We start from the raw sequence: 13,317 nt of genomic DNA, 5'->3' as shown, positions 1-13,317 counted from the left end.
TTACCGTTGTGTGTGTTTTATGTGCCATCAAGTCATTTCTGAGTTACATAACCTCTATGAAACAAGGACCTTCAAAACAGGCTCTCGTTAGCAGCCTTACTCAAGGTCTTGCAAACTGAAGGCCACGGCTACCTTTATTGGGTCAGTCCATCTCCTGTTGGGGCTTCATCTTTTCTTGCTGCCTTCAAATTTTCCTAACATTATTATCCATCTAAAAAGTCTCCTGTCAGTAAGACTAGATGCTGAACAGGAACCATCCCTTAGAAGAGGCTCGACAATCATCTGAACATTGATAATTTATGTTTAAAAAGAGCCAGCTTTCAAGGGGTTCCTGAATCATTCCAACAGTCTGAGGTTAATTTTATACCACTGTCACTTAATTAGAGGGTTCTGCATACAATTGGATTTCCTACGAATGTTAGGTTTGCAATCATCCACTTGCAGTCATTACGAACAGTGCATTGCATGGCAAGGGGTAATACCTAAATGGAAATCTATGCTTTTCTCACTCTGGTCTTTGTGCCCTTGCAAGATACACAAAGCCAGTTTTGTATCTGTTTTTATTCTGTTTCGGAGAATGACGATAATAAAGTCATTAAGTGCTTTTAAAGCTCTCATAACATTTGAACCAGCTTTGGAAAAGAAAATCAGTTTCGGAGCTGTGAGTCTGTTTTGACCCCACACTTTTTGGTTGAAAGAGAGGCTGACTATATATCGCTGCTCTGTTGTGCATCAAGGGGACAGTTCCTTTGCAGTGGAAATGTCTGTACAGGCATGCTTACGCTTACGCACTGAAGATCCTGAAAGCCTCATGGTTACTGAGAGCAGGGAAACTCTGATGTTTTCCCTCACTTGAGTTTTCTGCTCTTTCCGGGTTCTGCCCTCCACCTCCTTTCTTCCTGCTTTGAAGGGGACAGAGGCGTACCTAGGGAAAATGGAGCCCGGTGCAAAATCTGAGTTTTGCGGGGGGGGGCATGAGTGACCGCTGTGATGCTGGAATCCACCCCCAAATAGCATCACTTTCAATGGTGTTTAAACTAGGGAGCCCAGATTCTCCTTTTAAATCCACCTTAAAGGGAGAATCTGGGGTCCCCAGTTAAAACAACATTGAAAGTGATGCTGTTTTGGGGGTGGATTATCCCCCACCCTGAAAACAGCATCACTTTCAATGTTTAAACTGGGGATCTCAGATTCTCCCTTTAAATCCATACCGAAGGGGGTGGATTTAAAAGGAGAATCTGGGGAAATTTGGGCAGTGCCTGCTGTCAGGGGTGCAATTGTTAAGCTAGCAGAACCACAAGGGGGCACCCAGGGACATTTGATTCCCCATGTATCCATTGCAGGTACGCCACTGGAAGGGGGGACAAAGGGACAACTGGCAGAGGGAGGAAGAGAGGAGGGGAGGCAGCAGCAGCAGCAGCAAAGGAAGAGCTGGGAGAGGGTGGAGAGAAGGAACCCGTGGGGTGGGCAAGCAGCCCATCAGTTCTCCACCAAGGGTGAGTCTGCTTCCTTTCTCAGATGGCAGCTGGGTCTGCTTCTTTTCCTTCTAAAGCACAGCGGCATCACTATAACAGTGTTGATATAACAGCAACAGCAATATCAATAGAACAACAATTTAAAGGGCTTTCACAAGACTGGCAATCTTGCAACTATCAGGAGCGACTCAGAATTGGGGGCAGACAAGCTGCGCAGCAGGCACCGAGTCACCTCCTCGCATGTAAACAGAGAAACGCAAGGAGACCCCACTATGGCTCCACTGTGAAATGAATGCCCTAAGCAAAGGGCTCTGTGCATATTGGGCAGAAGTTTCATTGTGGTACCGCTAATGGATGATAGCGTGGCAGCAAAACCCAGCATGCTGCAGTTTGTGACAGTTTGAAATATGCAGTGTAGTGCATCCACCCTCAAAAATTGTACTGGAAAGCAGCACTGCCTTTGAATCTTACTGTATGCGGCTGCTGGACCCAGTTGTCATGTTTTGTTAATGTACTCTAAATAAAACAATACCCAATTTTAGGAGGATCATGATTTGAAAACTTCCTGTGTCATTAAATACTTCATGCCATTAAAGGTGAAAGGTGTCATTAAAGACAGCTTCAAGCTAACAGTTTGGTGTAGTGTTTAAGAGTGGCAGGCTTTAATCTGGTGAACTGGTTTGATTCCCCACTCCACCATATGAAGGCCGCTGGGCGACCTTGGGCCAGTCACAGTTGTCTCAGAGCTCTCTCTGACCATGCAGAGACAGATAATGGCAAACCGCCTCTGAATGTCTCTTTCCTTGGCAACCCTATGGGGCTTCCATAATTCAGCTGCAAAAGGCCTTTCTACCACGTTTAGTTCTTGAGACAAATGAATCCTGCTTTATTCTTGGAGAGTTTTATGATTCAGTGGACCATGTGTTAAGATTTCGGCCAGAAAGTCAGCAGGCTGCTGTACTTTGAGTGCTGATCAGGAGGGCCTGGGTTCAGGCTTAGACGCTCGCTAGGTGACCTTGGATGAGTTACCTCATAGCCTAACCTACCTTGACAAAATAGGGGGAGGGGATCTTCTATACCACTGCGAGCTCGTTGGAGGGAGAGGAAGCTTAGAAATAGGTGAAAATAATGTGAAGGAGATGATCCAGTCCTGCCCAAGTCCTTAATTTTCAATTACAGGGTTATATAACACATAACATTTTGTCCTATATAAGTCTGTGTAGTGAAGTGTGTAGGTTTTATTGTGCAGTAGATGTATGTACTGGGCACTGGCATGTTTTAGAACTCATCTATCCTTTCAAAAGCTTTTCCAGTCAGAATTCTGCAGCTCTCTCTCAAATTCTACTCTGAAAATGCTTGTCCACCAAGCAATCCAGATTAGCAGAATTTGACACCCACCGATGGTGGCTAGCCTGGTGCTCCTCTGCGTTTGCAGTCCCCAGGAGGCATTAAAAGGATAACTTAGGGGCTTTCCCCACTGACAGAGTTGAACTGGTTTCTACCTAGGTTCGCCTCAGTGAATCCCCACTGCCACCGAGCTCAACATTGTTTTGTCTCAGTCCCCCCCCCCCCCAACTGCGACATCCTTGTCACAGTTATGAACTACACTTTTCTGCTGGAACAAGGTCAATACCACTTTGAAGTGGGGAAGCATCGAAACGACACCTCATCCTTTCAACTAATCACGAGCCGCTTTTGTGGCATGCGCAGAACGGGAGAGTCATGGCGGGCAGAAAGCGCATGTAACTGTAAACTGTAAAAACTGTTTTAAAAAAAAGGAACGCTCCTGTTTCCCGCCATAACACAAGCGCCAATCACGATCGAGGAGTGAAACAGGCACCAAGATGATCCCGCCCACTTAACTCGGTTCCAGGGGGCCAACTCAGTTGCTGTGGGGACAGCCTGGAATCGCCCTCCACTGAAGGGAACCGAGTCGATCTTAGCTCCCTTCTGTAGTGGGGAAAGCCCCTTATTGGAGGTCATGGCTGATAGTTGCATTGGGAGAGTTGTGTGTTGGTCAGCTGTGATTCTTAAATTTTCCTCTCTTGTTCTGGGCAGAGATACCCTATCTATACAATAATATCTCCTCCAGGATGACTTTTTGGGGATAATTCTGCTCTTTGCCCACCTTCCAGATGCAGAACCTTCCATCTTAGTGAAGTTCCTGTGGCGATCTATTATTTAGTATTGTAGCTGATTGGCTTGAGAACAGCTTGGTGTCTTTCAAACACAGTTATACCTTTGTCTAAGCAAGCAAGGAACAGCTGATTTGCCTCAGGCTGTGGACAGTTGTAAAGGAAAGCAGAATTTGTAAAAAAGAGTCATTCCTTCAAACTGATGGAGTTGAATGTATTTGAGTTTTACTGTTGTTGTGATGAAGTTTTAGTGTGAATATTTTCTAATTTAATTTTTTTTTTTTTAGGCCCAAAAATGGTGGAAAGTACTGTGTGGGACGCAGAATGAAGTTTAAATCCTGCAACACTGACCCTTGTTCTAAGCAAAAGAAAGATTTCCGAGATGAACAGTGCGCAGTCTTTGATGGGAAGCATTTTAACATTAACGGTCTACCTCCTAATGTGCGCTGGGTTCCTAAATATAGTGGAAGTAAGTGCATCAAGAGATTGGTTAGCAGCTAGTTGCTGGATCTCCCAGGGTAGTCTTTTCCCTTTTGCTTAATGGTATGTGCTTTCCTTAGGGAATGACCCAAACTGCCATTTCTGAGATGAAAGGGTTATCATGAGGTAACTTTTCTAGGGAATATTCATGTGACTAATTGGTCTCACAAAAGCTCCCCACTCCTCCATCTTTAAATAGCAAGCTACCACGATCTGGGAACTTCTTGTGCAAATAATTTGCAAAGTCACTAGACCTCGTGAGAATTTGGTGAGCTAGACTCGCCTTACATGAAATTTGTTTAAGGGGTCAAGTCACCTGAGGGTGCGAGAAGGAAACAGCAGAGAGAAATTGAGGAGAAGCGCTTCCTACTCTTCCTTTTGCAATGCAATGGGGAGCTGGGGAGCATCGCTTGGAGTGGAGGGAAGAGAAAAGAGCTCAGCCTCTTCTTCCGTTTGCATCCTGATCAGCTTTGACCAACAGGCTGCTGCAAATTTGTTTAGCGGCTGTTCATGTCGCTCTTAGCGTACCGCCAATCTCGAGAGTCAAAGCGGATAAGTTTGACTGCCAAGCAGGTTCATTGAGAAATTTATAGCACCCTTGCCTCTGTGTTATTCTCCCATTTCTTGTGGAGAAGGAAATCTGGAAGGTGTGCAGCGCTGCCTTTTCACCGCTTTTAGCTTCACCTGTATCAGTGTGGCTTCTTAAAGGAGCTTGAAAGAGTTATACTCTGCTCCCTCTTCTATGAGGGTGCTTATGCTGCTCTGGTCCACCACCACCACCCCACACACACCAAACCTGGAGCCAGCACTGACTGATTAATCTGCCATTTCCAGAGCTTTTGGAGTTGTTTAGATTTTAGGGTCAGTTTTGAATCGGCTCTGACTTCAAGGAATCCCCTTCCTAAACTCTCCCTTCATTGTTTTGTTTTTTGCTTTGCTGGTTCATATCCTCCAGACCCTCCAGTTCAGTTTCCTGTCAAACCCCTGTCTGGTGGAAGCTATCAGCAGCCTGTACCCCCATTCTAGTTGTTCTCCTGACAACCAAACTGCATGGAAAGTTGACTTCTCCGCCCAAGGCGGCTCTAGCAATCTGTTTCTGGACTGCAGACCTTTGAGTGAAGAAATGCATAATTCTGAGGCCCCTTCCGCACATGCCGAATAATGCACTTTCAGTCCACTTTGCAGCTGTGCAGAATAGCAAAATCCACTTGCAGGCCATTGTGAAAGTGGATTGAAAGTGGATTATTCTGCATGTGCGGAAGGGGCCTGAGCTGCGAGAGAAGGACACGGCGGCTCTCCCCATACGAATGGGGAGAGACTAATATCAAAATAACCGAATTCTTTTTGTCTTGGCAGTTTTAATGAAAGACAGGTGCAAGCTCTTCTGCAGAGTGGCCGGAAACACAGCCTATTATCAGCTCAGGGATAGGGTTATCGATGGCACCCCTTGTGGCCCAGACACCAACGACATCTGCGTTCAAGGACTCTGTCGGGTAAATATTTCCTTCTGTTGGACTAGCTGAGGGTGAATTTCTCTAAAGTTCCGCCCCACGTGAGCCATTAATTCTGCTCCATGCTTTTCATATTAAATTAAAGAGCCTTGGTGACTACCGTAAGCTATAGGATTCCCATTTCAGAGTTCTGTTTCATGTTAGCCTCTGACTTGTCATAATAAAGCCCCAATGCGGGGAGAGGAAGAATTCATTTGCCGTGTAAATGTGATGTCAGGGCAAGGGGCTGAGGCATCCATACTCCGGTATGTGCATTGCGACTTCTGTGTGCCATTCTTGGAGGCATCAAAGAGGTCGCTCTAAATCCATCTTGAGCTTGACGTACAAATCTTACAATGATTCAGGGATAGGCTTTTGAAATCCGGTGACTGAAATCTCTCCATTGTAGAATTCATGGACATGTGTAAAGTGGATAAATGAAGGAAACAAATATTTACATTCATCTTACACTTCTTGTTCCAACGGTGTTTGAACTTGCATGTCTTCCTTTGTGAACCGATTTGCAAAGATTTGCTTGTGCGCACTGTTATGGTAGAGATGCTGACATTTCACATTTGGAGGTTGCCAGAACAAATATTGCTTATGCTTCCTATACCTTTTGCTCTTCTGAACTCTTGAAACCACCATGAAAACTTAACATGAGAAACTGTGTGGTGTAAGTTGGGCTATGCCAGGTGACACAAACCCATCTACTTTTGGTGTAGGTCCTATCATTGTGGTGGATAACCTCACCGTGATCTTGCATGTTGCTTCTATAGATCTTTTCTCCCCTTCCCCCTTCCCTCCAAGTGATTTTGCACTTCGCACTGCAGACCTAGAGGAAACTCATTTTTCAAGTCGTAATTGGAAGATGGTTATAATTATAGCTTAACAGAGGATATTGGAAAAGGAAAAAAAAAAGAATGAGACTGTCGTAGGCCTTCGCTGGCAAATGTATGGTTTTAATTTGGAGCCCTGTAAATTCTACCCTGTTTTCATATTTGTTCAATCCCGGTCTGAACTTTTCTTTCTCTAAAGCAAGCTGGATGTGATCATGTGCTCAATTCCAAAGCTAGAAGAGATAAATGCGGCGTATGCGGTGGTGACAATTCGTCATGCAGAACGATTCAAGGGACGTTCAATACAGTGCACTATGGTAAGAATCTGTCACCGGAAGCTTTACTAGCAAAAAAAGAGTCGCAGCAATCCCCTTAACCACACATAATGCCTTGAAAAACTTAGCACCAGAACGTGCAGAAATCTTTTGAGCTACCAGAGCCTTTGGTTTTCTTGCTGCTTCGTACTAGCTCTTAAGCAACACATTTAACTGAACATGTGAAACTGCCTTATGCTGAGTTGAGTTCATTGGTCCATTTCACTTGGGTGTCGTCTCTTCCAACTGGTCTTAATTTTCCACTTTCTCAGACACAGTTGTGTAACACCAAGGGGACGGGGGGGTGCGTGACACACCGGGCGTGCGCCCCTGCGGGGGCGTGGCAGGAGCATTCTGGGGTGTGGCAGGGCAGACGATGTGGCAGGGGCGCAGGGTGCACACATGCCCTGGGCGCAGTTCCTCCTCGCTCTGCCCCTGCTCAGACAGAGCAAGGCCTTTCTACTGGAGGCATGGGACATCTTGATTGGGTGTCTTCTCCACCAATTGCAGAGAGGCAGGAAATATAAAAAAATTCTTCTCCATGTACTTCCTGTCGAGGTCCTGGGGTCAATTTCCCTCAGTATTTTCCTGCCTCTGCAGAGGGTAGACATTGTTTTCCAGGCTCTTACAGAACCCTTACCCCTTAATGTTCCCTTGTCCTTTTGTATGTTTGTCTTATAGTGTGTGTTGGTTCCTAATTGTTAGCTGGTAGGGGAGAGACGTCTTTGTTATTTTGGCTAGGCGTTAGTGGGGGAAGCCCTCCACTCATGGCTGAGTACTCCTCAAACAGTTTCCTCAGCCTTTTTTGCCTTTGCCGCAGCATAAATGGGCCTTCAGAGTCCTTTTTTTAGCCGGGCTTGGAGAAACTTTTACAGTTCCTTTGAGGAGCCTTTTCGGCTATCTTCTAATTCGGCTAAATCCCGCCCGAGAACAGTGGGGAAGCCGCTAAAACCACCACCGCTCCCTCAAAAAAGCTGAAAATGCCTGGACTCTTCTCAGCACCCACTACTAGAGTTCCTATCTCTGGAAATATCCTGGGATAACAGTTACACCCTTCTAGAGGTTAGTAAATTGATAAGGGTGTAATTCTGTTTAGGATTGCACTGTTAAGCTGGAATCTTCTGTGTTCAAAGCGTGTTTACTACCTCTGAGCCATGGCCCTTCCGTGGTGTAATATTGAATGATGGCACTTGATTTTCTCTACTGCATCCGTGATAGAGAACAGCAACAAATGATAAAGCCTGACTTCTGAATTGCTCTTCACAGGTTATAACACTGTGGTACACATTCCAGCTGGTGCTACGAATATTGATGTACGGCAGCATAGTCACTCAGGGAAACCGGAAGATGATAACTATCTTGGTAAGATATGATACCACTCAGCATCAGCAAACCTGTGTTATTTTCTCAGTATATAAAGACTGATTTCCACTGTGTGTATCTGCTGTCAAGTCATCTGACTTATGGCGACCATTTAGGGTTTTCAAGGCAAGAGGTGGTTTGCCATGGCCTGCCTCCGTGTGGGCTGAAAGGGCTAGAACACAAGAACATAAGAAAGAGCCTGCTGGATCAGACCAGAGTCCATCTAGTCCAGCACTCTGCTACTCGCAGTGGCCCACCAGGTGCCTTTGGGAGCTCACAGGCAGGAGGTGAAAGCAATGGCCTTCTGCTGCTGCTGCTGCTCCCGAGCCCCTGGTCTGCTAAGGCATTTGCAATCTCAGATCAAGGAGGATCAAGATTGGTAGCCATAGATACAACGATAGTATTTTATACCGCCTTTCCACCCAGTTCAAAGTGCTTAAGGCAATAAAACATCCTAAACATCAAAATAAATGTCAAAGTATATGTCTGTGGGTTTATACACACATTCATCTGTGACTATGAAAACTAATCAGCAAAGCATAAAAACATAGACGTACACATAAACTGGAAGGAGGGTCAGTGAGGGTCACTCTCAATGTGTTAGCCCAAATCTCTGTTGAATGGGATAAATCTATTTACGATTGCACTGAAATATCCTGTGTGACCCCAGAACTTACAAGCCATGTGTCCCATGTGTGAGTAAAGGTTTTCCTGGGCTGTATCAGGGCCCTGTCCGGCTCCTTCTCTCTTGCAAACTCTCTTGGTTCTTTGCAGAGCTCTCCTTTAGAGCATTGTAGTGGCTATGATGGGTGAAATGGTGGGGAAACTAACTTAGGAAATTAACTACATAATCGCATTAGTGTGAAGTTGTGCAGCAGACTGCTGTTTTCAGGAAACCGTCCCTTTTTAAGGAAGCTTTTTGGGAGCTTTAAGCTTTTGGCATGTTTGTGCATAGCTCAGGTTTGGCATGAAACACAACACAGAACCTGACGCTGGCCAAACATCTTCTAATGCTGCTTTGCGAGGTCAGTTCAAATGCGTAGTTGTTTTATTTTTCTGAGCTCCGGGGTTTTGTAAGCTCAGTGGAGAGATGTATGTGAGAAGGAGTGGGCAGGCTTCCATGCTAAGCATGAGTGGCTACAGAAGGGTAGAGGATGAGAAAGAGAGTTTGTGTGTGTGTGTGTGTGTGTGTTTCAGAGAGACAAAGTGGGGCTGTGTCCATGGTATATTACTAACGAGTAAAGGCATTTGTGTGCCCTGGGGACGCAGTGCTTGTGGTATCTAAATTCTGTCCATAATACTTGGTCTGAGCATATGGAAGAAGAATAATAATTTGGATTTATATCCCCCCTTTCTCTCCTGTAGGAGACTCAAAGGGGTTTACAATCTCCTTGCCCTTCCCCCCTCACTACAAACACCCTGTGAGGTGGGTGGGGCTGAGAGAGCTCAGAAGAACTGTGACTAGCCCAAGGTCACCCAGCTGGCGTGTGTTGGAGTGTACAGGCTAATCTGAATTTCCCCAGATAAGCCTCCACAGCTCAGGCGGCAGAGCGGGGAATCAAACCCGGTTCCTCCAGATTAGAATGCACCTGCTCTTAACCACTATGCCACTGCTGCTGGACCAGAATATGAAGCTCCAGAGCTTACAGACAAACTGGTTTAGTGAGAGTATCTATTCCATGCCACAGCACGGATGTTGGCAGGCTGAATGGATGGAACAAATTTGGCATTTGGTTTTATGTTCTTTAAAAAGAAAATCTGCCTTGCTGGCATTGTTTGTGCTGTCACATAAAGGGCTCATATTCTGGGGCAATCTTTAGGGTGTTTGCAGCATGCCCCGCAAAGGCACAATATTCTCCCATGGCATGGCTGGTTTCTGCAGAAACCACATTCAAAAACCATCATGTCACACACATGGGTTGAAAACTAAGATTTTAATATCAGGCTGATGAACATGCTGAACCCTCAATAATAGGTGTTTATTTAGGCACTGGTTTGTCCCAGGTGGCTTTACTCATGATAGAGCTGAAGGATAGCACATGCACAGTCAGAAGGGTCGATTCCCCTTTTCAAAAAAGAAAGTAGATGCGCACCGGTTTGGTTTGCTTTGGGACCTTTTGAGTGCGGTTTCATGGTCCCCGCTGCAGCTTCGGCGCGTGGTTTTCAAAAAGGTGTACCTCCAACGAGGTTCCGAAATACCGCGTGCCGAGGGGGGGGAGGAGCGGCAGAATCGGGGTGACTGCGTTGTCGCTGCTGGTGTAGTGGGGAGTGCTGCAGGACCCCGGGATATTTGCCGTGAGGAGCACACATCTAATGGTGAGTGGAAAATCAACCAAGATCGGGGTATTTGTGGTCTTGGAACGTCAGCTGCTCTGGGTGAGAAACAGAGCTCCTTCCAGATACTTTCTCCATGGAAATTCCCCATTTCTTGCACATTACGTTGGCAGCTGTACCCAGAAAGTGATTCCATTGCGACATGGGGAAAATCCTGTCCCCCAGAACTCAAACTGTGAATTATCATGCAGCCAGTACTTATCTTGATGTCCTGCTCATCTCTTTGGTGGTGCCTGGGATGTCATTTCAAGAAACTTCCAAATGCCTCCCTGGTCCGAATGTTCTGCCAGTTTAGAAGATTTCCCTCCCAGGTTACAAGGAACACCTGTCTCCCATGCTATGAAACATGAAGCTTGTATTTTGCTGTGCAAAATCCAGATGCAGAGCTGCAGTGCTTGCACTGTACGATCTGGACCTCTTCTTGGTAGCCAGTCTGTCAAGTCAGCGCGCAGATCCTTTCCTTGGCTGCCACTCAGTGGCAGCAGCCTGCAAATGCAATCCTCACTCTTCGGAGCTCCTACTGCTAAACAAGTTTGTTCCTCCTGTGAGCCTTCCCATAGTTGCCATGTGCTCGAAAAGAAAAGAAAAGAAAAATTTCTCTCTGTCAACATTTTCTACCCCATGCATAATTTTATAGACTTCAATCATATCCCCCCTCAGACGTCTCCTCTCCAAACTAAAGAGTCCCAAACGCTGCAGCCTCTCCTCATAAGGAAGGTGCTCCAATCCTTCAATCATCCTCGTTGCCCTTCTCTGCACTTTTTCTATCTCTTCGATATCCTTTTTGAGATGTGGTGACCAGAACTGAACACAGGACTCCAAGTGCGGTCGCACCACTGCTTTATAGAAGGGCATGACAATCTCCACTGGCGTTGGCTCCGGCTTCTCTCCTCCTGCCAGCTTGGTTTAGTGGTTAAGAGCAGCGGACTCTAATCTAACCATGAAGCCTGCTGGCTGACCTTGGGCTAGTCACAGATCTCTCAGGACTCTCTCAGCCCCACCTACCTCACAAGATGTCTGTTTTGGGGTGGGGAAGGGAAAGGAGTTTGCAAGCCTCTTTGAATTTCGTTACAGAAGAGAAAGGGGGAGGTATGAATCCAAACTCCTCCTCTTCTCCTCCTCCTTATAGTAGGTGGTCACTTCCTGGGTACCCCCAATTTCATGCCCTGGCAACCCCAAATGCCACCTAAATTTCAGTGTTTGTTTTTTTAAGGTCTGTGTGTATTCAGACATTGCCAGGGATTGTAGAAATTGTAGCTGAGGTTGGACCCATTACCTGAGCAATGAGGGTGCTCCCACCGATTTTAGGTATCGTGGCAGATGATCCACGCATCCCCTCTTCCACCAGTTTTGTTTGCTTCTGTGCTTGCAAACTAAATTCCTGAACTTATGTAACGTTAGATAAATCTGACCTAAAATATTTATCAAGCCAAACAACCGCACTTCTGGTCTGTGCAAGCAAATTGCAGTGATGCTGTTTGTTTGTTTGTTTGTTTGTTTGTTTGTTTGTTTGTTTGTTTGTTTGTTTGTTTGTTTCTCTTCATGCAGCGTTGTCGGGTAGCGACGGCTTCATACTAAATGGAGACTATGTTGTCAGCATGTTTAAAAAGGAAATCAGAGTTGGAAACGCCGTGATAGAATACAGTGGCTCGGACTCTCACATCGAACGAATCAATTCTACATACCGTATTGATCAGGAAATAGTTCTTCAGGTTAGAAATACATTTCTTTTCTTTTTTTAAAAAAAGCAAACATTACAGATAACTGCTGTGCTAATTTTGGTTTGGGGGTTTGGAGGGGGGCAGGAAACATTGTCAAGGTTTGCAATTCATTTTATTCTTTTCCGTAATTCTTCCTCTCAGGTTTTATCGGTGGGTAATTTATATAACCCTGATGTTCGATACACGTTCAATATCCCCATTGAAGATAAACCTCAGCAGTTTTATTGGAATATCTATGGCCCTTGGCAGCCCTGCAGTAAAGTGTGCCAAGGTATGTGGCTTTGGGGTTTCTTACATCATTCGCTTTATTTATTGGTTTGTCTTGGATTTTGGCAGTGTTGACAAATGTGTGGTTTTTTGCCTTGTGTTTAGCTTTTGATATAACTCAAGTGTTACGTTTCCCAAGAGTTGTTGCAATGGAATGATGTATGCCGTCTTTTAAGTCACCTGATAATGCTGGCCCCTTGCTTAGTGCTTTAGGTTTTGAGATCATTTTGCAACCTGACAGGTGCTCAGGACTGACCACTCCGGCTCCTTTTTTTACCCCCGCTCGAGGCACACAAGTAGCCGGCAGCTGTGTCCTGTAGTTTCGCTTGTATCCGTTTGGATGGAGGCATGCAAGGACCAGTTTCCAGTGGGATGAGGAACTTGAAGCACAAGTGGCCTGTCTTTAGAGCAGTGATGGCGAACCTATGGCACGGGTGCCAGAGGTGGCACTCAGAGCCCTCTCTGTGGGCACACGCACACAGATTTTGTCACGTGTGGGGCGGAAAATCACCCCCCCACAGACACACACGCACATCTAGGCTGGCCTGGGCCACTGAGCATGGCGTGCACGCACTGCAGTGAGCAGGGAGGACTCGGCTGGCGGGCCTGGTGCCTGTGCTCCGGGTGGCTGTTGCCTGAGGGGGGCGGGGGGCGCAGAGGAGGCAGAGATGCTAGAGAGGCACAGAGCGGTGCGCATGGGACTTGCTGGAGGCTAGAGCAGGCTGGCCCCTGCTCTAGCGGATGGGGCAGAGGAAGAGGGAGCCAACTGTTTTTTTCTAAACTAAAACCTCAGCATTCAGGTTAAATTGCCGGGTTGGCACTTTGCGATAAATGTGGGGTTTGGGTTGCAATTTGGGCACTCGGTCTCAAAAAGGTTTGCCATCACTGCTTTAGAGCATC

General features: G+C 46.2%; 1 protein-coding gene across 2 annotated transcripts in view; it reads left to right on the top strand.

Moving 5' to 3' along the window:
• Nucleotides 1–13,317, top strand: part of ADAMTS9 (ADAM metallopeptidase with thrombospondin type 1 motif 9) — a 211,691-nt gene that overhangs the window by 77,831 nt on the left and 120,543 nt on the right. For both annotated transcript variants that reach the window (XM_048491555.1, XM_048491554.1), the window contains exons 13-18: nt 3,898–4,079; nt 5,447–5,583; nt 6,619–6,736; nt 8,000–8,095; nt 11,978–12,141; nt 12,292–12,421. In XM_048491555.1, the coding sequence (XP_048347512.1) occupies nt 3,898–4,079; nt 5,447–5,583; nt 6,619–6,736; nt 8,000–8,095; nt 11,978–12,141; nt 12,292–12,421 (827 nt within the window). The remainder of the gene's footprint in view (nt 1–3,897; nt 4,080–5,446; nt 5,584–6,618; nt 6,737–7,999; nt 8,096–11,977; nt 12,142–12,291; nt 12,422–13,317) is intronic.

Source organism: Sphaerodactylus townsendi, linkage group LG03 (assembly GCF_021028975.2).
Source record: "Sphaerodactylus townsendi isolate TG3544 linkage group LG03, MPM_Stown_v2.3, whole genome shotgun sequence".
Lineage (NCBI taxonomy): Eukaryota > Metazoa > Chordata > Lepidosauria > Squamata > Sphaerodactylidae > Sphaerodactylus > Sphaerodactylus townsendi.
Note: the sequence above shows the minus strand (reverse complement) of the source record. Positions and strands in the feature narration are given on the sequence as shown.